This window comes from Trichechus manatus, unplaced genomic scaffold, assembly GCF_000243295.1.
Source record: "Trichechus manatus latirostris isolate Lorelei unplaced genomic scaffold, TriManLat1.0 scaffold00147, whole genome shotgun sequence".
In the NCBI taxonomy this organism is placed as follows: domain Eukaryota; kingdom Metazoa; phylum Chordata; class Mammalia; order Sirenia; family Trichechidae; genus Trichechus; species Trichechus manatus.
The window spans coordinates 4396521-4424232 of record NW_004444083.1 but is presented as its reverse complement, the minus strand read 5'-3'; the positions used below and the strand labels follow the sequence as shown (position 1 = coordinate 4424232).

Below are 27712 nucleotides of genomic sequence, written 5' to 3'. Positions count from 1 at the left end.
CCACTGCTGCTATATGCTGCTTTACGAATTACTTACTCAATACTTGAACTAAGGCAAATGGTGAGACAAATCAGTCCATTCAACAGCAAATTTGTCCTCCTCTGACTTTCCAGGAAGAACCATAAGATTGAAAAAGGGGTATTGAATGGGAAGCAGATATTATATTGTCTGGAAAAAAATGTTTCCCAGTATTGAAGAGATGAATATGTTTATTCATCCTAGACATCTGTAATTTACTTATCACTTTACTCTCAAAATAAACTTTAAACCCTCATTTCCAGTTTGGATCAATATGAAGGAGCACCAGGAAAAAAAAAAAAAGTTTACCTGAATTATATGGATCTGCCTGCATTCAGCTGTTTTCACCATGTAGGGAGGGAGAGAGGGGGAGAGGGAGGACGTTGCCCAGAGGTAAGGGTTTCCCTGGGCAAAGCTGGCATGAGCATTGTTTCAGCTGGTGAGTTGTGGGACAAGCAGAACTGAGTGGAGCCGGAAGTCTCAGTATGCCAAAACAAAACCATAACAACCACTATAAAGCACACATCAAAACCACCACCACCGCCAAGAAAATGGGCCAGATTCAGACAGCATGTACCTTGGTAGAAACCAGATGTTGGAGAGTCAGATCAAGAAGAACCTAAGACCTGAGCCCTTCAAGATCCCTCCAGTAGTAAGTCAACCTTGTCCATTGAGTTATGGCTTTCCTTTATTTCAGCTAGGATTTTTGTATGTAATCTGATGACTTATTTAAACGATGTAAAAGTTAACATACAGGATATACTGAAAAACCAGTAAAAACAGAAGCCAAGTTCAGAGGTACAGGGAGGAGCCATTGACTGCTTAGGGTCTTTCCCTCAGAATGATTATCTGCGCAGTTATAGTCTAATATTCACTGTTGGCGCCAAAAGACTCCACTGTAAAGCCCCCTGGAAAACGACATCTAGTTTTTCCTAGTATGGGCAAAGAGAAAAGTCTAAACACACTAATAATTTTGCCTTCAAAAAATCGTTTGATTGTAGTTAGAAAAATCATGGGCACAATGGGGCAGAATTTTTCAAATCAAGAATCACTTAGAAATGTGGAGACACGTAGTCACTACTGGAATATTCCATAGGTTCCCTCTCTCCAAAGTTATGATTGATGCTTACAGCAGCCGCCAAACTCTTGTTTAAGCACTTTCCTCTCCTTTAATAAGTTTTATGAAAACTTTTGTGTCGTAAGTTATGCTATTTGGGAAAAAGAAGAACGAAGGGGATTTCGGGTGTTCCCTGACTCATGTCTTGAGATCCTTCCTTTTGAGCTGCAAATTACAGAGACGACTGGTATTTTCTCATGTATTTATACCTATAAGCTATATTGTCAGCTTATATTGTATGTACCATCTATTGCAAGCAGCTGTATCCTGCTACATTGCATAATAACGATAATCATTGTAGGCATATATCAGCACAATGAGATAATGAGATAATAACAAAACTCCAGCATCTTCTGTGCATACTAAACAATTGATTTCAGTCATAAACATTTTGCCAGCCTGTCCCACTCTACTGTATGGTGTCAGAAATATAAATTCTGTGAAAATGTAGAGTTCCACAGGCAGTGGAATGCTCTGATATACATTTCTGTTGTGAGTTTCCAGAAGTTATTCCTGAAGCTTTCACGTCATTCCATGGATTATTATCTTCGAAAACTCTTCAGGAGGTCCTGATGTGTCAGTAGAATATATCTAATAAATTCACTCCAAGACAGCATTTGGGATATCATGAAATCCTATGAACAAAAACAGACAAATAAACCATAATCAACAGTACCTGGAGATTTGGAGATTAACTTGTTTAGCCTCATGAGATTTTCACATCAATTTCGCCTGAAGCATCAGACCCATCTTTATAGAAGTTATTTATCTGAACCACGACAGAAATTAAGTTTAGCAGACTGGGAAATTTTTATCATAAATGCAAGCAAGAGGTGATCATCTGTAACAGCCACATCATTAAAACGGCCCTATCGCAATGGTTAATATCATTTTTTGTGCCCATTTGGGTGAACCAAAACTCTAGATTTAAATTTTTTTCCTCAGTTTATTTCTTGCTTAATTTTTGGAAGTTAACTTTTATGAAATTTGTGATTGCTGTTATCCAACATGCTTCATCTGAATGTGTCTATCTGGAAATTCCAAGGCAGGGGGGCAAATAATCCTGGTCTCATTGCATTTATAAGTATTGGTTTATTAATATTAGTTTGAAGATAAGTATTACTATTGCTCTATTATCAGGTTTTTTTCTAAATATGGGAGATGTTAGACATTTTTGTTTGATTTTTAGGCTAAACTCAAGCCTGAAAAGAAAAGTTTATAGTAGTACATCCAAGTGCAAATCTTTGTTTTTAACTCTTTCTTACTGTACTCATCTATTTAACTTTTTCTTTTTTCTTCTTTCAGTACCGGCCAAACCCAGACCCCACAGTGATGAATATTCTAAGAAGATTCCTCCCCCGAAACCCAAACGAAATCCAAACACTCAGCTTAGCACGTCTTTCGATGAAACGTATATCAAAAAGCATGGACCTAGGAGGACATCGCTCACGCGGGACTCCTCCCTATCCCAGATGAGCAGCCCTGCGGGCGACACTGAGGAAGAGGAGCCTGTGTACATTGAGATGGTAGGCAACATTCTCAGAGACTTCCGGAAGGAGGAGGACGACCAGAGTGAGGCAGTCTATGAGGAGATGAAATACCCCATCTTCGACGACTTAGGTCAAGACTCCAAATGTGACTTTGACCATCACAGTTGTTCTTCGCAGTGTGCTACCCCCACAGTGCCTGACTTGGACTTCGCCAAGTCCTCAGTGCCATGTACTCCAAAGGGTTTGCTTTGTGACATCCCCCCGCCCTTCCCCAATCTGCTTTCCCACCGACCTCCACTCCTGGTGTTCCCACCAGCTCCCGTGCAGTGTTCCCCCAATTCTGACGAGTCTCCGCTCACTCCACTCGAGGTCACAAAGCTTCCTGTGTTGGAAAATGTGTCTTATATGAAACAACAGGCTGGAGCTTCTCCATCCTCACTGCCATCACATACCTCTGGCCATCCCAAGCTGGAGAAAGACCAGACCGGAGTCATAGGACCTGTTTCTGCTGCTTCTGTGCTCTCCTCGTCCCCTCCCCACCCTTCCACTTTGTACCGAACTCAGTCTCCACACGGCTATCCTAAAAGTCATTCTGCTTCTCCTTCACCTGTTAGCATGGGGAGGTCCCTTACTCCCTTAAGCCTCAAAAGGCCTCCTCCCTATGACGCTGTGCATTCCGGCAGCCTTTCAAGGAGCTCTCCATCAGTGCCTCATTCGACCCCCAGACCAGTGTCTCAAGATGGGGCCAAGATGGTCAATGCTTCAGTGAACACCTACGGGGCGGCTCAGAGCGGTTCCCGGTCCAGAACACCCACAAGTCCTTTGGAAGAACTTACCAGCCTCTTTACCTCAGGACGTAGCCTGCTAAGGAAGTCCTCCAGCGGCCGACGTTCTAAAGAGCCCGCAGAGAGTAAGTGTTTAAGCCATGTTGGGAGCCAGACATTTTAGTGCATGACTTAAAGAGAAAATTAAGTCCAGTATGTACAGTTAAAGCACTTACTACATCATCTCTAGTCCTTTTAGTTGAAATCTCAAAATGCAAAAAAAGTGAGTTGTTTTACTTTTGCCATGCTAAACAAAACAGTGTAAACTGAAAGAGATAAAAATGGTAGTCGGCACAATATAACATATAAAAAGGAAGAGTGATATTTTTAGAAAGAAAGTTTAAAATCTAAATTCTTAAACTATCTCTGGAAAGTCTAACACAGAACATAAAAGTTACTATGAAATTTTTAGGTAAATACCTTGATATGGGGGGGGATATATGTTGAAATATGGACTTTATAAATGTTAAAATTTATTTTTTATCTTATACTAAAAGTTTGCTCGAGTAAGTCTGTATTATAAAGGCTTTGCTGCAAAGAAAATAATTAGGTTGGAATTTAGAAGTAGGTATATGTATTCTATGTGTATAATAATACATATTTCGAGTTATAATATTCTTACCTTCACTCCAAACTAAAACAGGCTCATTGCTTCCCTTTTAAAAGCCATGGTAATTAACATCTTATTTCTATCATGCTCTTCCTGTTGTTGGCCGTTGTCCTGTTGGCCTCCGACTCATGGCGACTCAATGTGTTACAATGTAGAACTGTTCCATAGGATTTTCCTGGCCTTAATCTTTATAAAAACAGATCACCAGGCCTTTTCTTCTGGGGAGCCACTGGGTGGGTTTGAACCATCAACCTTCTGGTTAGCAGCCCATCACACACTACTGTGCCACCCATAAATTGCAGACAAATCAGTAAGTGATAACTAGGTGACAGTAAGTATTTTTACCACTGAATTTCAAAGACCATAAATTTATGTATTTGACTAACTAATCCTTTCACGAGCCCCAGATCTTTCCAGAAGTAGATAGTAAATTCTATACAGATCTTAGTTTTCTCGATGTCTGTATTAGTTTCCTAGGGCTAACATAACAAAGAAACAGAAATTTATTGTCTCACAGTCCTGGAAGCTGGTAGCATGAATTCAGGGTGTGAGCAGCATCGTCTTCTCTCTGAAGACTTTAGAGGAAAATCCTTTCTCGTTTCTCCTGGCTTCTTGTACCCCAGGTGTTTCTTGGCATTCCTTGGCTTATAGCTGCATCTTCACATAGCAGCCTTCCCCCTGTGTGTCTGCCTGTATCTGTGTCTCTTCTCTTTTATAAGGACACGACTCAGATAAGATCAGAACATACCCTACTTGTGTATGACCTCATATTAACTGACAACATCTTCAAAGACCCTACAAGGTCACATTCATAAGTATCAATGGTTAGGACTTCAACATATCTTTCTGGAAGATATAATTCAATCCATAATAATGTCCATTTCATTAAATTACACTGTTTTCTCTTATTTAAAAATGCCTCACTTACCTAAGCTGGTAATTACTTACATCTCCAACAATTTCAGCACATGATTTTGTTATTTATCTATTCATGCCACCACATGATGACATTCCTTAAAGGAAAAGAAATTCTCAATATTTTTGATGATGAAGATAATGATGGTGCTCCTTGGATAATTAATATTAATTGGTAGTTATAAGCCACTCACCTTGTCTTTTTCTCTTTTATAACTAGAGGGGTTTCTGAAAGCATTCGTTCACTGAAATAATCTCTCCCCAAACATTTCATTTACCTGACTGAAAGACAGTGATTTCGAATATATTAGACTTGTCTGGAGTTAAATACCTACCTACATATGTATAATGGTTTTTAAAATTATTTTAAAAATTAAATTAAAAATTAGGAACAACGTATTTCTAGAATAATGGTTCTCAACTGGAGTGATTTTGCCCACAAAGGACATTTGCAGTATCTGGAGATACCTTTGGTTGCCACAACTGGGGGATTCTACTGGCATCTATTGGGTATAAACCAGGAATTCTGTTAAACATCTTACAATACACAGAACATCCCCTCCACCCCTGAACAAAGGCCTACCTGGCCCAAAATGTCAATAGTGCCAAGGCTGAGAAACCCTGATCTAGATAATTTATTGAAGTTTTGAATTTTCTTCCAGATGTTTAATATGGTTAAAATACAGTCCAGGTAAGGTTTTTGGAGTAAGTTAGAGAAAGTTCTCCCCTACCCCCACCCCAGGAAAAGTATTTCAGTTTTAAAATACATAATTATTTGTGGGAGGTTAATGGAGGCTTCATGCTAGAATTAGTGAAATTATAGGATTTCCCCCCTACCTACCAGCATCTTTGGAGAATCCTTAGCAGCTGCAGCTGGCAGCTATGCCAATTAGCTAGAAAAAGTATGTGTAAAATAAATGATTAACTAATGAAGTTATTTCAAGAAAAATCCATCTGTTGGAATCAGTCTGTGTGCTATATGTCACAGACTTCCCCAACCGACTCCAAAACCAGCTTTGTGCACTTCTAAAACAAAGCTTGAATGTAGAAAAGTGATCCAGGCTGTTTATAGCTTTTAGGGAGCCAAAGATTGAATTCCTCCATGTAGTATTAACCATATCTCAACTCTAATTTAGAGAATGACATTCTCCTGAGTTACACTAACCTTGATATTTTACTTTGCCTAAATGGAAATACAAATAGAAGAGAGGGAAAATACAGCTAGCACAAATGAATAATCTAATGCTACCTATTTTTGACTCTAGAGGAAAACAGAAAGATGCTACCAGGTGCTCACAGTACCACAGAATTTCTCAGGATTCTTGCGCAATCCAAAAAGTAGATCCAAAACAGTTGATAATTGAGAGTTAACTGATATTTACTGTTGCAGTAAGCTTAATGGAACAACTCTCCCCTTAATCCTTGTCAGATAGGATTTCTAGACAACCTACTTGTACCAAAGGGGCAAAATAAGTGATATAAAGTAGTAAAATATTCATGATCCCTGAGACTCAAATAATATATATATTTTATTTTTTTACATTTCAGGGAAAAAAATAAGACTGGTTATCTCTATTCGCTGGTCCCCTTTGGCTTTATCAGAAAAGTCAATTTTGATAATTCCCTGGTATTTGATCCAAAGCAAATATAATCTTCCCATTTTAATTAAAACAATCTGTGTCAAATAAAATGTATACTTTTAACTCTTACTTTTAATAATCTATAAAAGGTACATCTAATGTAATAACTTTATATCTTGTAGGTTTGTAATTGTTGATGTGGGTTGGGAAATAGGAAAGAGGTAAAATAAGACAATAGTGGTAGATTATGAATCAATTTATTTCTGCTTCCCAATTTTCTAAATATGGCCCTCACATTAATTGTTATAGGAAGCATTCTTTTCTGAGTTGTGGGGACGTTGAAATATTGTTTAATTCTGCAGGATTAAATGAGAGCATCTAAAAGTCTCTGTAGGTCTAATACTTTTATCTGGTGGTTGTTATTATTAATATTTTAAAAAATTTCTTGCAGAAAGATGGGGATGTGAGGCAGGCAAGAAGGGATTAATTTGTTTTCTATTGCTGTAAATTTCTGTGTCTACCTGAGAGGTAGGCAATGCACGCATATGTTTTATATCAGACTCCAATGATAACTTTTCCATCTATCATTTTAACCTTCCTTTCACATGTCCTTATTATGTATATCTATTGTACCTTTAATTTTCATCCCTAGGCCAGTGTAGGGCATGAATGGGCCATTTTGTTTTCATTCATTAGGAGCCATGAAGCATAGAAATTAATAGCCAGAACCAAATGAGAAAAAAAAAAAAACTTTCTTTTTTGCCCAAAAATGAGAAATATGTTTAAAAGACATGTTTAGCCTATATTTAACATAAATGAGTAAATGTAACTTCCCATGAAAACGTACAGGGCACAGTGAAGAAAAGAACTAAATTACACTTTATAATACATTTGAGGGAGAGAATATGACAGGGAAGGTATAACTGGAGAAACGTAAATGGAAGATTTGGAGAAAGAAGAGCAACATGAAGGAGCAAAAGGAAGAGACTGAGAAGAGACCAAGGCACAGAGACAGACACAAAAGAAATGCACTTATGGGGTCAGACGGACAAGTCACTAAACATGGACGCCCACACAGGAAGTACGTAGAAAGATATCCCAGAGAACCGCACAGTGGCCTAGAGACACAGTGGTGTAAAAAAGAGCGAAGCAAAGGAAGGTCCAGGCCCACTTATCTCCTGGTGTTATTATTATAAGAAAAGTGGTGGGTTGACATTGCCAAAAAGCTTTGTCATACTCAGTGATGTACCAATTTAGTGGAAAATACATATTTTTACTGTTAAATCTCTTCTATTTTGCTTTATAAAACATTGCCATTTAAAACTTTTAGATATTATATTCTATAAATTATAGATTTTAGTAGGCCCTATGGATCTGGTGAAATAAAGCCAGGAATCAGATGTAACCTTTGCCTTTTCATTGTCTTTATTTAAAAACATGTAGAAACAACAACCCAAAACAATCACAACAAAATCAAAAAACCTAAACACACATACACACACCTACCTTAATCTTTTTTGGATCATGTGAGGTACAGTGACATCCAAAACAGCGTTTATTGCTGATATAGAAACTGCTCCAACTCGTTGTTGTTAGGTACAGTTGAGTCAGTTCCGATTCATAGCAACTCTACGTACAATGGAATATGCCATCTTCACAATCGTTGCTATGCTTGAGCCCGTTGTTGCAGCTACTGTGTCAGTCCATCTTGTTGAGGGTCATTCTCTTTTAGCCAACCTTCTACTTTACCAAGCATGGTGTCCTTCTCCAGGGACTGGTCCCTCCTGATAACATGTCTGTCAGGGATTGAATTATGTTCCCCAAAAAATGTGTGCATCAGTTTGGCTGGGCCATGATTCCCCGGTACTGTGTGATTTTCCTATATGTTGTAAATCCTGCCGCTATGATGTTAATGAGGGAGGATGGGCGGCAGTTGTGTTAGTGAGGCAGGACTCAGTCTACAAGATTGGATTGTGTCCTGAGGCAATCTCTTGAGATATAAAAGAGAGAAGTGAGCAGAGAGACATGGGGACCTCATACCACCAAGAAAGCAGTGCCAGGAGCAGAGCGTGTCCTTTGGACCCAGGGTCCCTGTGCGGAGAAGCTCCTAGTCCAGGGAAGACTGATGAGAAGGCCAACAGAGACAGAAAGGTTTCCCCTAGAGCTGACACCCTGAATTTGGACTTTTAGCCTACTTTACTGCGAAGAAATAAACTTCTCTTTGTTAAAGCCACCCACGTGTGGTATTTCTGTTGCAGCAGCACTAGATGACTAAGACAATGTCCAAAGTACATAAGATGAATTATTTGCCATCCTCCATTCTCAGCAGCATTCTGGCTTTACTTGTTCCAAGACAGATTTGTTTGTTCTTCTGTCAGTCCATGGTATATTCAGTATTCTTCGCCAACACCATAATTCAAAGGCACCAATTCTTCTTTAGTCTTCCATTTTCATGGTCTAGCTTTCACATGCGTATGAGGTGATTGAAAATTCCATGGCTTGGGTCAGGTTGACAGTAGTCCTCAAAGTGACATCTTTGTTTTTTAACCCTTTAAAGAGGTCTTCTGCAGCAGATTTGTCCAATGTAATATGTCATTTGATTTCCTGACTGCTGCTTCCATGGGCATTGCTTGTGCATCCAGATAAAATGAAAACCTTGACAACGTCAGCATTTTCTCCGTTTATCATGATGTTGCTTACTGGTCCAGTTGTGAGGATTTTTGTTTTCTTTATGTTGAGATGTAGTAACTTACTGCTTCTAATTTAATATTTTTTTAATTTTAAATAAAAAAATTAACAATTTTGGAAGAAAATTTTCTAAAGTGTTTTCTGTATTTACATGTTGCCATGTATTTAAGAAGAAAGGAAAGGTTTATTAACATAGTCTAGTCATCTTGTGGCACAAATGATTAAATGCTAGACTACTAGCCAAAAGGTTGGCAGTTCGAACCCACCCAGAGGCATGCTGGAAGACAGCCCTGGTAATCTGCTTCCAAAAGTTCACAGCCCTGAAAACTTTATGGAGCAGGTCTACTCTGCACATATGGGGTCACCATGAGTTGAAATTAACTTGACTACAATCAACAACAGCCATCTTGATGATTCAGAGGCAGGTTAAGATTGCCACTGTGAGCCTACTATGCACCAGTGCACATAAAGCATCCAGCACAGGGGAGGCCTCACACAGTGTGGGCTATCATTGTCCCAGGTCATTTGTAATAGCAGTAACAGTATTGACAGTTAAATGATTACTATGCTGGGATATCCTTGGTGGCTACTGCAGCGCTGAATAGCCCTCCACTGCTACATTATTCAATTTCCTATGAATTCTGCTTCTTGTGGTTCTCTTACTTTCTCCTTTTCTTTCAGGTAGTTCTGTGGATGCTTATATCCTCTCCTCCCCTCTCTTGCCTCTTCTACTCTCCCTTTACTCTTTCCCTCATTGTAATAGCACACCATCAGTCAGTTGGGGACCAAGAAACCAGATACCCAAACTTTTCTGTGGAGCCTCTCAACAAATTAAAGTGTGTGATCTTCACTGATGGTTCTGTGTGACCTTTACTTTCAGAAACCACTTTAACCCCCTTACTAGGTCTTGGATGGAGTTCTTGGATTCATATCTGAGATAGCCAGGAATGTCGACTTCCCCAGAAGTCAGCTGTCCTGGAAAACCTAAAAATGAATGTTAATTTATTTTAGGAGAATCTAACACTTAGTTTCAGCTTACTTAAAATATTCACTTTCAGTTGAATTTAGCAAGCAAAATAGTTAAGGACTTTATCTCCCTTCTTTTTCTTTCATGTGAAAGTAGGTGCTGACAAAGAGTGGGTAAGACAAAAACAGGTTTTGAGAAGCCAAAGGGAAGGTGGAGGAGATAGTCCACACTGTTCATCTCTCATTTGCTATGGAGAGCATGTGAACCCCCAGCCTGGGACTGCCCACTTGCAAGCATGTTGACTTTGGGCAGGACTTCTGGGTGCGTGGTGACTTGGAGCCACCTGACCAGAATCAGGGCTGGATCTGGAACCTCTGGAGCTTTAGGCTCCTTCAAAGGCATTTGGGGTTTTAGTAACACTGTGAAGATATCTCAGAGGATCCTATTAAGAGAAGTCTAGAATGCTTGATAGGACCCCAGTCCTGTTTGTTTTGTGCAACATATCAAATAAACACACCACCTTTTTCAGTTGCCCTCTCCTGCTGTTGGTGCCTCAGGCTTTCCCCACTGCTCAGAGCCCTACACTGTGGCTTCAGACTGGCTTCAACTTTAGCAAGTCTCCTTCCAACAGCCTGGAAGGGAAATCAAGCTGGGACCTGGATTACAAGATGTTCTCATTCCAGGTCCTTTGGGGGAACTACTCAGGCTCCAGAGAAGGGTCTTAGACAGTCCAAAGCATAGTAGGCAGAGGATATAGAAACCATGGGTGAGTGGTTCAAATGCGTCCTGCATCATAGTCACCCGAGTGTTGCTAAAAATACAGATTCCTAGGCCTTATCACAGATCTTTTCAGTGAGAAACTCTGGGAGTTGATCCTGGCACACTGACTATTTAACAACAAGCTGAGGTGATATTGAACCTACTATCAAAGAATAACTCAGTGACATATGGTTAAATATTATCAACTCTGTTTACTTCTATACATGGAAAACCTCTAATACATTGCTTTCATTTAACAAGGTCAACTACAGAATTTATAAAGTGAAAGAAGAGAATGGGGAGAAAGTAAAGTACAGATAATTGGAAATGAGTGAATCTTCTTTTCCTTTCCTTGAGTAAGTGACTGATTAGTTGGCAACTTGTGAAGAGAACAGTCAGGGCATTCTGAATGGATCAGCAGAGAAAACAGTTTCACTACTTATAGATTCTCCTGGAGACATTGAGAGTTTAACAGTGGTGCATACGGTGGGCTGTATCTAAACAATATCTGTCCTTGGCCTTAGTCAGCCCCTCTGTCTTAGTCATGCTAGGGTGGCACCATTTCCTTCATGAGAATTTCTCAACACGAACATTTGAGAACCACTGAGAGGAGCTGGGAAACTCTGGTGGTGTAGTGGTTAAGTGCTACAGCTGCTAACCAAACGTAGGCGGTTCGAATCCACCAGGTGCTCCTTGGAAACTCTATGGTGCAGTTCTACTCTGTCCTGTAGGGTCGCCATGAGTCGGAATTGACTTAATGGTAACGGGTTTTTTTTTTTTTTTTTTTGGTTTGGGAAGAGCTGCTTCAGGCAGGAGCTGGTGCTGTTGGTCAGACAGGCAGGGAAAACTAAGACTCACCCTAGTCTTTAAGTGGGTCCAGGCCACTTGGGGGTAGTGGTATTGGTAGGAGATCTATCCAGAACAGTGTGGAACAGTGGGAGCCCCAGACACCTGCCAGGAACCAGTAGAGATGAGCTGGGCTATATGTCAGAGCAAGGGTATGTTGTCTAGAGCAATCACCCAGTCACGTCATCTAGTCAATGAGAGAACACGTAACTCAAAGACAATACAAAAGAATAGGAATATTTCTTGTTGGGCACTGGCTGGACAGGAAGTGAGGGCACTGTGAGAGCAATGATTGGGTCTCAGGATTTGGGACTGACAATGTTAATGGGGGAATGGGGTGATGAGGTAGTTGGAAAGTTCTGTGCCCCAAGCAGGTTTGTCTCATGAACAATATCAAGACTAACTAAACCCAGAGACAGAGGCATCAAAGAGACTAGTGGTGAGGGCCTGGGAAGAGTAGGCAATGCCACCCCTGTCCTTGAGAAGGCTTCCGTAATAACAGTAGCACATGCTTACTCTTATACCGTTTACTCTGTAACAGACACTGTTCTAAGCTTTGCGTGTGTCTTTAATCCTCATAGAAATTCTATAAAAACAAGTGATATTAAATTTCCACTTGAAAGATGGAAGAAACTGAGGTATAACTTTCCTATACCTGTAGTTTTCCTATACTTGACCAGTCTAACCTACTTCTTTCTCTCTCCTATTGCCACTAAAATTCACCAGTTCTCATCAAAACTCTGTGGCTTATGCTGTTTAGAGTATCGCTACCAGGGATATTTGCCTCATAAGAGAAAGTCAAATCTGTATGTAAACGTGGACTATTCAATGGGTGTCATCAGAAGCAGGCAGGTATGGGCCATCAATCCGGGAAGGGGGTAGGAACACTTTCCAGCACCCCCTAAAACTCACCACTACAACGGGCTCTGGAGACCACGCATCAAAGCTGCCTCTAAGGCATGCAGAGTGCCCAGGGGGCATGGGAATCACCTAGACGACCTGGACAAAGAGACATGAGTGCTCACCTCAGTGCCTCCAAGCATAGCTGAAGGATATACATGTGCAGGTTTCTTAGGTCTGTCAGATCTTCAGTACTGAACTACCCAACCAGATGATTCTAAATCCAGGGATATATATTTCTTTGCCTGCTTACTTCTTAGCCATGACTATGGAGTAGGTTGATGGCCTGTGGCTATCACAGGTGTGTATGGGGGGGGGTGGAGGAGTCAACTGATCAAGAACCCCAGCCAATGCTCAAAGGCAATGAGGGTCTTAACATCACTAATGTAGAAACTAACCAAACAAACTCATTGCCATCCGGTCAATTCCAACTCATAGCAACCCTATAGGATCTCCAAGGAGCAGCTGGTGGATTTGAACTGCTGACCTTTCAGTTAGCAGCCAAGCTCTTAACCACTGTGCCACCAGGGCTCCTATGTAGAAACTAGACTCTAGTAAAAGAAACAGACTCCAAAAGGGCCCTATGCAAAATGCTTCTTAACGTCACCTCTTTTCTCTTTAGATTTGTGTCACTGTGTAGTTGACAGAATCACACATTTATCTTTACAATGAAAAGATATATATACAGTTTAAATTCTTTAAAAGCACAGTGGCCTATTTATTTAACACTGTTTTTAGCAGCTAACGACACTTTCTTTCAATATGATGAGGTTAAGCAGAGTATAAAATTCCTTGATTTTGAAAATGCTTGTGACTCCTTGGTTAATCGGGATGGTGCCATTGTCTGTTTTTCTCATTGAGTTTCTCCTAGGATTTCAATATGGACTCACTGAAGAAGACCTAATTTCATAAATAATTGCTCACCTTTTGAGGGGTAGGCAGCAGCTCTCTTTGATGGATGCAGGCAGACGCGTTTATCCCTTGTGTTTATACTCTCTGGCTGCTGAATCTTTAAGTGCAATTTCCTGTCAGCAACTTAATCAGCATTTCTCTCCATTAAGAAGAACTCTCACTGCTTTAGATTTATAAAAAGCAGACACATTTTCAATTCAGAAATAAAGCTACACTGGTCTTTTTTTTTTTTTTAACCAAGATTCCCTCAACTGTATTTAATTTTATACACATGAACTATACTAGGACTGATTTCTCCCTTTTCTGTTGAATTACTCCAACAGGAAATTTAATTTCTGGCTTTTATTTAATATTACGTGTTTTCAACACTTTGACACCTACACATAGTTACATATTAGGTAGAGGTAAGGTGTTTCCTATTAGCCACATTCTACTCCCCTGTATGTGTCCTGTATTCTAACTAAATATGACCTAGAAGGCCAGGGCAAGGTCTGGATATCACAAGAGATGGTTTCCATATTGTCCCAACCATTAAAAAGCTTTGAGATCTTGGATAAGTCAGTTCACCTCTTAGTGCCTTAGTTTTCTCTTTTGTCAAAGGAAGATATTGGATGCTAAAACTGTGACTTGCTTCTAGTTCTTCTGTTTGACATTTCTACGGATTATTGGACCATCTGTAGATCCCCAAATAAAGGGCACTCTTCTTGCCTCCAAGACTTTCAGTAGATGTTGTTCTCACTACCTGGAAGGACTTCTCCAGGAACTCCATGAAACAAAGTCAGTTTAATCCTTCCAGTCCCAGCTCAGAATCTACCAACTTCTTCACGGAGGTTTTCTTATGCTGTTGTCTACAAATAATCTCTCTCTCCTTCAAACTCTGAGAGCACTTTGTATTTCTGCAATGGTATGTGTCTTACTCTGACTTGTTTTAAAGTTTTTTTTCTGTCTTATTCTTCTGTTAGAACAAAGGACCAGAAAAGACAAGGACCAGACATTATCCATCATATTATTTCTTGTAGTGACTACTTCAGTGCAATCTTTCCCAAAGTTGATCCATGATAAACACGTATTGAACTTTCTGAATGAAGAGGCACAGTGACTTCAGAGAGCTATTGAACTTGAGGAAACAAAAATCATATGAGAAATATTTGCCCATTAAGTGAAAAAAAATCAGGTCCTCTAACTCAGAGAATTCTACAATGAAATACAATACAGTCATTCAGGAAAAAAAAGTGCTTTACCGAAGGCTGAATTCATTGCTTCTGTTCTTAAGTATCATGTTTAAAAGAATACCAGTTCTATTCAAGACAGATTTACTGGGGACAAGAAATAAAGAAGATGACCATAAAAATATTTAAATATGGACCACTTTGTAGCTGTCAAATCATCATCAGTTTCTGTCCAAATGAATGGGCTGAGAAAATTGATCACTTTTCAAAGTTTGGAGATAGAAAGAAGCACTTTTTAAGGAAAATGTTAGAGATCAATGTTTTAAAGAAAGAATTCCAATCTGCTTAACAGTATGCATTATTGAACTCAAATAGTAAAGAGAATGCAAACACATTCAACAAAGTCATTTACCCCTTTGGAAGAAAGTCACAGCATAAAGCTAGGGAGCTATTATTATGTGACTGGTTGTCTTGAATGTGCGTATTCTCAGGTGAAAATGGGTTTCAAAAACTTTTCTTAATTTCCAAAAAATCAGTTTTCGTTTTTTTTTTTTTTCAGACTTCAGTAAATGGATGGCAATTCCAAATTTAATAAGGTGTCTAGAGTGGTGAGTGATGTCTCTTGGTTGAAGCAAACTCATTATTGTTGTGAGCAGATGAGAGCTAGGTTAATTAACTGTTCCACTCTTAGTAGAATAACCAATCAACTGGAGAATCTGGGCTATTGCTATTCCCAAATGAAAAGAGTGAAAATACTAAAGAAACTCTCAAGGGGGAGGGAGGACTGTTAGCAGCATGGATTTCAAAGGAGCATAACCTGTCTAGCCACCTAGCCAGCCATAACCCAGAACAGCTGAACTTAAAAGAAAATTTCCAAATCCACAAGTCTGCAATATTTTTCTGACAATTGATGGTTAAGGAAAAATGTTTCCCTATGTTTTCTTCTGGTCAAGTTCAGTTGAATTTAATAAAATAGTATTTTTTTTTTCATCTATTGCCTTGTTATAGATGGAACTGATATGATTAAGGCAAGAAGCCAAACTGGAAAGCAAATCTGTTGCTGTCAAGTGGATTCTGACTCATAGCGACCCTATAGGACAGAGTAGAACTTCCCCATAGGGTTCCCAAGGAGCAGTTGGTGGATTTGAACTACCGACCTTTTGGTTAGCAGCTGAGCTCTTAAGAAGAAGAAGAGATAGAAAGAGTCAGAATGTAGTGAGGGTACCATCCTTGTCTTATTCAACCCTAGACCCACCCACAATGCTATGGGTGGGTAATTCTAGTATAGTTTTCCTTCCCATGACACAAATAAGAAATCTAGATTTCCAAGAAACGCAAGACTGGGAAAGGATTTATATATTAGCAGCCCCCAGAAGAAAGGCCAGAGCTTAAGTGAATTGATTAAATGATCTTACTGTCACATTGCTCTATTTAAGTTATTACATTCAGGATATCAAGTGCCTATATACCCACAAACTAGTTTCATTAATCTGATTGATTAACCACTTAGCAATTATTTACTGATGAGAGAAAAGTGTCAAAATTATGAAAGCTTTTTGTTAATGTCGAAATGGTCTAAGGAAATTTCAAACTCCTCAAATTAAAACAGATTGCCTTACAGAGGTCTTTCTTTGATTCACAATCTCACTTGAAGTCTGGGGAACTCGGTTTGACTTCTGAACCAAACTGACTATAAACTGTAAGATCCATGGTGGTGCGGTGGTTAGGCACTCAGCTGACAACTAAAAGGTCAGTAGTTTAATCCCACCAACCACTCAATGGGAGATGGATATGACAGTCTGCTTCCATAAAGGTTACAGCCTTGGAAACCCTAGGGGGCAGTTCTACTCTGTCCTATACAGTTGCTGTGAGTCAAAATTGACTCGATGGTAACAGGTTTGGTTTAATATACACTGTAATAAAATTATCCATTGGTGTTTCAGAAAGAAACAACTTGATTCTACATCCAGCCATGGTTCTCCATTTCCCTTTTACTACCAGACCACTCAAGTGAAAGTTCTGTGCTTTTCCACTTCTTCTCCCACGTTCATTCCTCTCTTCCATTCTTCTCCACCATTCCATTCACAATTTCTTACAACCTCACTTCCTCTTCTCGTTCCAAAGTCAGACATCTGACATTGTTAACTATGCCATTTGAAGACATTTCTCTTGGTTTCTGTGGGATATGATATCCGCACTGAAATCCAAACCAGTTGTTGTTTAGTTGATTCCTACTCATGCTAACCTCTTACGTGCAGAGTAGAACTGTGTTCCATAGGGTTTGCAAGTCCGTGACCTCTCAGAAGCAGATAGCCAGGCCTTTCTTCCAAGGTACCTCTGGGTTGTTTCCAATACCAACCTTTCAGTTAGTAGTCAAATGCTTAACCATTTGCACCACCAGGGAATCCCTGTTACCTTCGTTAGTAATTCTGTTTTGATTTCTGTCCCTTCTGCCCTTTGGCCTCTTTTGATGTTTTGTTTTTGTTTCGATGTGATTTGTTTTGTTCAATCCTCTCCTAAATAGAGACATTTTCTGAGAGCTCGGCTTCTCCATTTACATAAAATGCAGCATGCTTTTATGGAGTCAACTCTCACTTCACTGATGATATTTCATGGGTGTGTGATCAGTGTAATTGTACAGGGTCCTGTGCTCAGAAGGTGCTTGCTTTGTGGCTACCATTTTGAATTTCATAATAATTTTATCTTTGAATGGGTGTTTTGTAAGCGAAGTCTGATGGGACAATGGAGCATGTAATGGGTGCTTAGAGACTTGACTTGACTCATGCATGGTCGTGGCTCCCACCACCTCCCCTGAATGGTTCTCAGTTCCCAACTTTCTAGCCCCCACCAAGCATCCTTTGTTGCCTTTGACCTTGGTGGGACCCCAGGTACAGGTGTTGAAAGGGTCGAGGTCAGGCATGCACTTCTTGTGTTGAGTTGTAGGGCAGGGCCCCAGTCACCTGTGAGGGTCTTCACTCACCCTGCAAGTCTCCTCATGCCTGAGGGAACACGGAATTATCTAGAAAATTGAAAAAATAAAATAAAATAAAAGAACACAATGAAAGGTTGAGAAAGACTGCAGAAGAAAGAAAAAAAATTATTTCTGCTTTTGTAAACAAACCACACAAAACCAAACTAGTTGCCGTCAAGTCAATTCCGACTCACACAACCCTATTATGTCAGAATAGAGCTGTCCTCCGTAGGGTTTTCAAGGCTGTGACCTTTCGGAAATATGACCGTTCATCAGGCCTTTCTTCCAAGGCATCTCATGGTGTATTCCAACCACCAACCTTTCAGTTAACAGCCAGGGACTTTGCACTCCCAGGGACTCCTTTTGAACAAGGGACTCCATATTTTTATTTTACACTGGACTCCCCCAAATTATGTAGCCAATCCTGATGCCAATCATCTGGCTACCAAGTGTGCATCCTAGGTAGTACAAGATAAGAACTTCTTTGTGCCATGTTTTCATGCCTTGCTGGCAGAATAGTTACAGGTTTCCCCCGCTATCGGAAAGGAGAGCATTCCCGTGAAACCTTTCATAAGCTGACATGGTATAAAGTGAAGAAGCAATTACCATTAATTTATATGGGAAACATTTTTGAGCATTTCCAGACCCAAAAAATAACCTACCAAATCATACCAAATACTTGTGCATGTAAACAGTAGGAGTGGTGGACAGAGGCAAGTTCAACGCAAGCACCATGTCTTTATTTTGTTCTCCACTATCGAAACGCTTAATTATGTCCGGTTTTAAGCGTAACACCCTTAGGAGCTCTCTTAGGCTTTCCTGATACCTTAGGACACATCTTGCTGACGGATACACAGAATAGATTGAGATAAAGCACAGATGCTCACAGACAGTTCAAAGCTATGGCGGCTTGATGCTGAGATGCTGAGTATAGTTCCCCAGGAATGAGGATGGCAACGCCACCCTCGCTGCTCAGGGTGCACGCTGCCCCTTCAGTGGCTCGCTGAAAAACAAACGCTGAATGCTATTTCTGCTTTTCGCCTTTTTTGGGGAAAAGTGAAAATCCTCTTTGGATTTCTTTCTATTAACAAAAACAGGTACTAATAATGTATGTCTTTCGTAAAAGCGAAGTGGCGTAAAGCGAACTTTTGAAAAGCGAGGGATACCGTACTGGATATATTAGCGTGGATGTCTTATTGATACCTCCAACACCTAAAAGCAGATTCAGAATTGTTTCTCTAACATTAGTAACTGTAATATGAAAAGTACTACCTTTCCCGTAATCAGCAGATTTGAAACTTTTGATTCATTTCTCCCTTTGTTTTTCTAAATTTATTTAGATATTGATTCCTTTACATTTGTCCTTAAAAATGAACTTTATATTCATCCGCTTTTGTTCTATCCACCCCAAACCTAGCCCATTCATTCAGCACCTTATATTCCAACTATGAACTCTTAGCCAGGGTTATTATTTTTTCTTCTCTCATCATTTTGTATAACCCTGTCAAGCTGATCTTTTATAAACACTTGTTGTCACTATATCATTTTCCTGCTTTAAATGAATAAACCAACAAAATTTTCCTTTGCTCGTAAAATGTCAAGATTTTAGGAAAATACTAATACATTAATGAGTCATTGAAACACATCCTCGATCTGCCTCCAGCCTATTGATTCATTTGTTCATTTAATTTTTTTTCAAACATGAATATTTTAATTCTACAAATATATGTATATTTCCTTATTTCTACAATGTGCTAGGCAGTATGCAAAGTATCAGAGGCCATAATGACCAAAGCATAGCCCCAAGCCCTCAGGTGTTTAGAAGCTAGTGAAAAAGACTCGTGTTCAATTGTAATGACATCTATAAAAGTTTTCAACCTTAGCAATTTAGTCTTGTGTGGTTTTTTTGTTTTGTTTTGTTTTTTTGGTTCAAGTTCTTGAGAAAGAGAGGCTCCAATGAACTCAGCTTAGCTTTTTAAACCAGCTAAAACACAAGTCGAGGGCCACCATCCAGGGTATGACTCAGTCTTTCCTAGACAAGATGGCTTCTCTTGGATTCATCAAGTGCGGTGTTGGGTGCAGGTGATTGTCATAGGGTCCATGCCTACTGAACTGTGGTCAGAGATTCTCTCAAGGGAGGCATTGGAAGGCAAATTAACTGCGATAATGTAGTACAATTATATGTTGTCCTTTAGTACTATGTAACTGTGTCAAATGCCTTAGCAAAATGAATAAGGTATTTTTTAATTTGTTAGCATCATGTCTTATCATCATCAATTGGGATTTTGAACTTGAGCAACCCTAATCTTTGTAATTCCTAAAACATATTATGCCCTTCCATTCCTTCCCATTAAGATGTTTAAGGAGGATCAACTACATTCTAGTCACCGTGCCACTACCTTTGTGCATTTGATTCCCTCCAGTCTTTCCAACACATGGCTAGTTTATGCACATTCCATGAGGCTAGACTTGAGGCACATTTTTTTGAAAACTTCCTTGATATGACATGTCCTATGGAGTATAGTACTCTCTTCTCTATATTCCCAATAATCTGATAGACAACTGACACCGTGTTGTAATTATATGTCTAAATGTTTTCCTCCCCTACTAAATTGTCAGGAGACATACTGAATCTGTCTGATTGCAGCAACTAGCATATTTTCTGGCACAAAGTACATGCCCAACTTGTTGAATAAACAAATGGCTATGTTACTGAGTCAGTGAGTGTGTATACACACCTACTGCGATTAAATAGTAAGATTTTGAGGGCAAGGACTATATAGTTTATTTGTGCTAAGTGCCCATGGGGCCCTGGTGGTACAGTGATGAAGAAATCAGCTGCTAACCAAAAGGTCAGCAGTTTGAGTCCACCAGTCACTCCTTGGAAACCTATAACTGTGTTTTCCATAATCAGTTCATATTTATGTATTTATTGAATTTCCAAAGCTATTTTTTTTAAATTAATAACAAAATCCAATAGAATTACCATGATTACCTAATACTGGTGATTATCTGAGTTTTGCATTGGATGCACAGGTCAACATTAGTTAAGATATTTAGGAACCAACAACTTCAAGAGAAATCAATGAAGAACATGGGTTTGGATGGTTTTTACATAAAATAATCAAAAGTGAAATCAGTTCTATTACTGATTACGGAAATCAGACAACACTCAGCAAGGAAAATGGAAGCAAGTACTTATAATCTGATCTAAATAGGTTATAAAAGAATTAAATTAGGGTCCATAAAAAAATAGTGTAGCATAGATTTTCACTGAACGATTCTTGAAGCAGTATCAAGATATTATGTTGTAGATGGCAGAATCATCAACTGGATTGTACATCTATAACGTACAGCCATTTGCTGTTTAATTTCCAAAAGATGATTTAAAAAAACAAAACAAAAACAAAAAACCATTGCCATCGAGTCGATTCCGACTCATAGTGACCTTATAGGACAGAGTAGAACTGCCCCATAGTTTCCAAGGAGCAGCTGGTGGATTCGAACTGCCAACTTTTTGATTAGCAGCTGAGCTCTTAACCACTGTGTCACAAGGGCTCCAAAGGATGATAAGGAGGATATAAATTTAGTGTCATTTCTATACTTTTATTTGTTTTAAAAGGTCCCTTTGTTCAACCAGCTTAAAAAACAACCTCGTAGTAATGGAAGGCAATATGAGGAGTCACTTGGGGTATATGTATGGAAAAAGACATGGAAGTTAAGTGTCCTTGGTTTAAAATTTGAACTTACCACTTAACAACCGTACTTTTAGGGCAAGTCAATTACACTTTCTGAGTGTTAGTAGTTTTTTTTTTCCACCCTCCATATTTACCTCACGGAATTATTGAGAAAAATTAAAGAAAATTATTTACAGGCAAATACCTTGTATTACAACTATAAGGGGTGATTGCTTGACTTTTAGATACCTGTGGAAAGAATAAATATTTTATTTAAAAATGGACTAAGGTCAAAAATGAATTAAATTTTTAGAGCTTCTGTATTGTTTGTGCCACTCTCTTCAGTTAGGCTTGGTTAAAGGATCTGACATCTTAAGTGAATCATGCTAGTAAAGATGTGAGAAGCATGAAGAATTGGAGGAAATGTAAGCTATTCTCTGTTCCCACGGGGAACCAGGCTATTTTAAGAGAGCTGGATGATATCTAAGTCAGGAAGGTGGAGGGAAGGGAAAATCACACCTCATGGAGCACAGTACCATTACCCCTAAAGAATCACTCTGAGAACAAAGAAGTCATCTTTGTTACACAAAGAGTCAGACAATACAACACCATGATTTTGACGGATGATTTATTCAGCAAAAAAAAATCTCAGTATAACTGAATGGTTGACATGTTTTTCAAATACAACGACTATCCTTATTTTTCTGGTTACAAATGATTTCTGTTTGAAAAGAAAGACTTTGCTGCCAAGATGGTATAGGAATTAACCAATTAATTAGGCAGAAATCAAGGAGACCTGAAGTGATTAATATAAAAAAATACTTAATATGTAGATGGAAGAGTGTTAAAGAGGCTATTTGTGAAGTGTTAGTTTCTAAGTACTCTCAAATTGAATCTTATTTCCTTTTAAAGTGGTTACTTACCATGCCAAAAAAAAAAAAAATTGCTTAGCATTTGAAAAATATAACATCAGAGAAAAAATTAACAAACACTTGAATTTTATTTAAAGATACATGTACAACCACAAATACATAGAAAGAACACAGATTAACTGGCATCTAGTAATAATCTATGAAAAGTGACCGTCCATACTATTTCTCATAAATGAAAGTCTATGTGCACAGAAACAGGTGTGGAAATGCTTCATTGTCAATTTTCTTTTTCTTTTTCTTTTTAAAATAACTTTAATGGCTTTCCTAGCCTGTCTTTATCCAGATGCTAGTTAAGCAGAAGTTTGCTTTGCACATCAATTTTTAATATTCACTCCTCATAGTTAAATGCAACCTGCAGCGTGAGGCTTCTTTAGTCAAAAGCAGCCCTGGCCTACTTCCATGTGAAATCAATGGAAGGCTTCAGGAGATGCACAAGCATGTCACTATGACATTTAAGGAGGCCAGCTCGTAACCATGTTGGTGTAAAATATATGTTCCCTTGGACTTGGACTTCCATTCTTCTTCCGTCCCTCCCTCCCTACCTTCCTTCCCTCCTTCTTTCTTTTTCTGTCTTTTAACGTTCTGCTAAGAATCGAGAAGACTGGAAACCATTGGATGAGACAAGTAACGCTGTGTCTGAGTTCTGTGTCCTGGGGGATTGTGAGCTCATATGTCAGCTACGTTTGTAGTGGTTTCAAATTAGCATGAAGCCCTAGGTCTGGGACTGGGACTGAGGAAGGGGAAAAAAATGGCCTAGAAGGCACTAACTTGCATTCAAATATATTCCACACATAAAAAGCAAAACTGAATCCACAGGAGTAAAGTCTTCAGACATCTATGTTCCAAAGGTTTTGAAAGGAAGACCACGTGGCATGTGGCAAAATTTTTGAAGACTAGTATGTCCGATGCTTGAATTGTAGAGCATGAAGTAGGAACATGAATCAAAAGGTGGATAGAGGAGCAATTGCCATCAGGACATGGAAGAGTACACTGGGTCTCCGTCTGGTTGGGGGCTCCTATTGATGGATAAAAAGCTGGGTGTTAATGGGCAGTTACATAAAGGGTCATTGTAAAACCTGATGAAAATGGAAAGTTGGCCTCATGATAAATTCTAGAATACAAGCCAGGGTGTGTCTGAGTCTGTAAAACTGATGGATGAAGGCAGGGTGAATTTGGTCATATGGCCCATTCATGGTCATAGGGAGAATTCAAAGACCGGAATCCTGTTTTGCAGTTAGTGGTTGAGTTGAGAAAGTATATATTTTTGAAAAACATTATAAAATTAATGTCAGGGATCTGTGTTACTGCCTCCCAATTGTTCAAGCCAATCTTTAAATTCAAATGAATAAATACATAAGCAGTTTAGCCATCTATATTCATTTATTTATTCAATCAGCAAATGTTTATAGAACACCTACTGTGTGCCAGGCACTAGTTTCCAAGGAGCACCTGGTAGATTTGAACTGCTGACTTTCTGGTTAGCAGCAGTAGCTCTTAACCACTACGCCACCAGGGTTTCCTCCCAGGTGCTGGAATCTTTATTCTGAAGTGTCAGAAAATGAAACTTAAAAATTCAGATTAAAATCAGAGATGCATCTACTTATGGAGAAGACACCTTCCGATGGAATAATTTGCAGAGTCAAAAACATTGTTAAAAGGATATAATAGTAAAGCAAATAGGCCATTTTAGAACAGATCGTTGTAGAAATGTGTTCTGTTTCTCTTTGTCCCTTGACAGCAGGTTGCGCCATTCTGGCCTCCTGGCCCATGTCTCAATCTCTTCTTAGGTTCTGAAGCTCACAACAGTCTGGGCATCTAGTACAATGGGCTGAGTCTGGCGACTTCCAGGAGACAGGTTTTTTTGGTTTGCAGTTGAATCATAGCCCCATTTAAAAAATCTTGTACTGCAGATAGTGTTCCCTCCTCCTCTTACTCCTTTATTTCCCCCTTCTTTTCTTCTTCTTCCTCTTTTTTCGCATATGATCCTAACCCAAAGCAATGGATACTGGAACTCTTATAGCCTTATTCATCACCAAATTGATTTTGTCACAAGAAAGGCTGCTAGGGAAAATTTATGAAACAAAATATCACAAGAATAAGAAGTGTCAGTAATATCAGAAATAAGGGATAGTCTCTAATCAAGATCTTATTTCTTTTTCTTTTTTTTTTGTTTTGTTTTCTTAATTCACAAACAAAATCAACATCTCTATTTCTTAAGTACTTTATGATTATACAGTTCATACATGCATTTTGTATGTATGTGGATATGCAAAGGAATGGAAAAAAACTATAGCAAGGGTTGAAGCACAGAGAAAAGGTAGTCTGTAAATAACTGAAAAGGAAAAAAAGAGCCAGAGAGAGGGAGAGAGAGAGAGAAGATGGAAATGATATTCCCACATGAAATTCCCAAGAGAAGAACTCTTGTACCTTGCCTTGTTTGGCTCCAAGGAACATGAAGAGGAAGTAAAATTAGTGACTCTCTACTCTCATAAGCTGCACAGAGTCCAGAAAATAGTGGTTGGGCCTTAGAAATGTCCATTTAAACCTCCTCATATTACAGACAAACAAACGGAAATTCAAAGTGGTTCAATTACTTGAGCAAAATCATAATGTTATACAGAAACGCATCCTCAGACAGAGTCCCAGTTCTCCTAGATGCCCCCTAAATATGATTAAGATATCAATATTTAAATCTTTTGCTATTGGCTTTTGCCTATAGCTTTACTTGATCTTCTAGACTAACTTCATGCAAAATGTCATTAGTGGGGAAAAATCAGATCTACTTAATTGGAGACTTTCTCCAAAAACAAGTGTTTTTTCCTCCAGGAATACTATGGCAAATTCCAGACTGACCAGCAATGATTCCTAAATACATTACTCCTTCTAACAGTATTTATTTAGAGTTAGTGAATTGAAATCAGTAAGAGATACAGTATTGTGTACATTCAATGCTATAGCCATCCAGTTATATTACCCCAAAGGGTTACTATCTCTGACTTGCTTTTCTTACGAAACTTTAATAATTATGACTCCTTTAACCCTCAAACATGACTATGAGTAACTGTGAGTCATACAATGCCAAGTTTTGCATCACTTTGATAGAAATTAAATATTCTCACTACCCCTTGTGACGAAGGAATTATTCTTCTTAGCACTTAGGGCTTGCTTCTGAAACATTTATGAATGTATTTTCAGAATTACATCTTGCAGGAAAAATGGAAATCATATTTTTCTTCCCATGCATTAATATTTTTAGTTCTTGAATGCCTCTGTTTCTTTTAAAGATTGAAGCATTTTTTCCATCTGCCTGTTAAAATGATTTGAGTCTTAATTAAAGTTGATTGCACCTGTGCATATATTCAACTACCCACACGCCTCCCACCTACTAGTGGAAGAACTTGTCTTTCCTTCAAAAATTAAGAGGGGGGACTATGACCTTTTTGTTTTTTTTTTGAATCTTGGGCATAGAAAACTCAGAACACTAAGTAAGGAGTGTTAAGTATGATGTTTTTGGCTATCTCAGGCCAAAGACTTTTTACTTTCCAATGATTCTTTGACATTTGTAAAAAAAAAAAAAAAAAAGTGGTTTATCTTCCTTAAATTGTTGGTTTCCCTTTCATTTCTATAGCAGCCTAGCTGAGGAAGCTAAGTAAAAGAATCAAAATTCAGCAGCAAATTCTCACCCACCTACTCACTGGTTGCTAGTGTATGTTCTTAATGCTGGCAGCCCAGTCTTTCCTAATTTTTAAAGATGTGGAATGACCTTAACACAAATCAATAAATAAATCATGGAGATCACCTTAACACTTGATATGGTCAAGTATTTTTCTTCTCCACCTATAATTTTTTTTTCTTTAAGAATTCTAATAAATAAAAAATGGATTAGTTTCTATATATATTTTTTTCCCTCTCTCTTTTTTTCTTTTCTCTTGGGGAAAAGAAGGATAATTAAAATACTTCTTGCTAAAATAGAAGCCAGAGGGGGTAAGTGATTTGCCCAAGGCCTCGCAGTTAATTAGGGGCTTAATCTGAACTGGTACCCAGGGTCTCATAACCCCGAAGACAATTCTGTTTGCTCTGTGCAAGACTGTGGCTAGAACTCCCCAGATCACAGTATTCAGAGGTACAGACCCACTACACTTGGTTCCCACAGCACTGGTATAAAGTCTATGGAGTGCATGCATTATGAGCACCAATTTTATACCCTCTAACAAGCGTCTAGGCAATTTCTCGAAAAATGTGGTAATAAACTATGCAGCAGGAACTTCAGTTTTGACCCCCAATGGCTAATAGTAATTTCCTATACACATTAACTCAGTCTTGAGGATGTATAAAAATGTTTTACTTTACAAAATTCTTTCCAATCTATAAAATATCTATTAACAGAGTATTGCTTTGATCTTTCTAGTTATTCTTTCTCTCCTGTGTTCACTGGGTTATTCTGATAGCCTCCCACACAAGTAAATGAAAACTGAAATGGTAGAGTTTTGGTAGAATGGTTAAAAATGATAGGTAGAATTAAGGCCACATTCTTTGCATCCAATAGATAATGTCTACTTTCTCCCCATGGCCTTAGTAAGCAGAGATTTATCTCGTGAAGCCAAATCCTCTTGAATATCTCATACAAGGACAGCACAGATCATAGTCACAGTCTCTTTATCCTGTTCATACCATTCTCCTTGGGCTTGGCATCGTTTCTTCTGCATTGTGACTGTGTGATTATTCATGCTGTTGGCAGAATCTAAGGATATTCTCATAAAAAAAACACCCCTCTTCTGTCCTCTGGCCAAGTATCATTAGTTAGTTTAAACATTTCCTTAAAACAGGCCAAACAGGCCAAATATATAGTCTTAAGCAGCATGTTAGACTTCAGTAGAGGGACCTTTTACCTAACATCATTTCTTGAATGCATTTAGGCTTATGTGGGTCCCACATCATTTTAAACTAAGGAAACAAACTCTATGATTTTAAGTTTCAGCCCTTGAGTTTTTTTGTTTTTAATAGAATCTCAGACCCAGAGGCGTCTTAGAGATTGTTTGTGTTATTGTTGTTAGTTGCTATTGAGTCAGCTCCAATTCATGGCAAACTTGATGTGTAACAGAACTAAAGGTTACCCAGTTCTGAGCCTTCTTCAACCCTGTCGGTATGTTTCAGTCCACTGTTGTGGCTATTGTCTCAGTCCTAGTCTGGTCTAAATCCCTTATTGGAGAGATGAGTACACAGAAGCAGAGAAAGTAAGAAAGCACACAGTAGCACACGGCTGTTGGCAGAACCATCCCCAAGATCAGGTTTTTGAAGCAGTCCATCCAGTGATGTTTGTAATAAGCCAGTCTGTAT

At 38.8% G+C, this 27712-nt stretch overlaps 1 protein-coding gene across 1 annotated transcript in view; it reads left to right on the top strand.

Annotated features, from left to right (window-relative positions):
• Positions 1-27712, top strand: part of NYAP2 (neuronal tyrosine-phosphorylated phosphoinositide-3-kinase adaptor 2) — a 318780-nt gene that overhangs the window by 188196 nt on the left and 102872 nt on the right. The window contains exon 5 of the mRNA XM_023740121.1: positions 2441-3535. Coding sequence (XP_023595889.1) covers positions 2441-3535 — 1095 coding nt within the window. The remainder of the gene's footprint in view (positions 1-2440; positions 3536-27712) is intronic.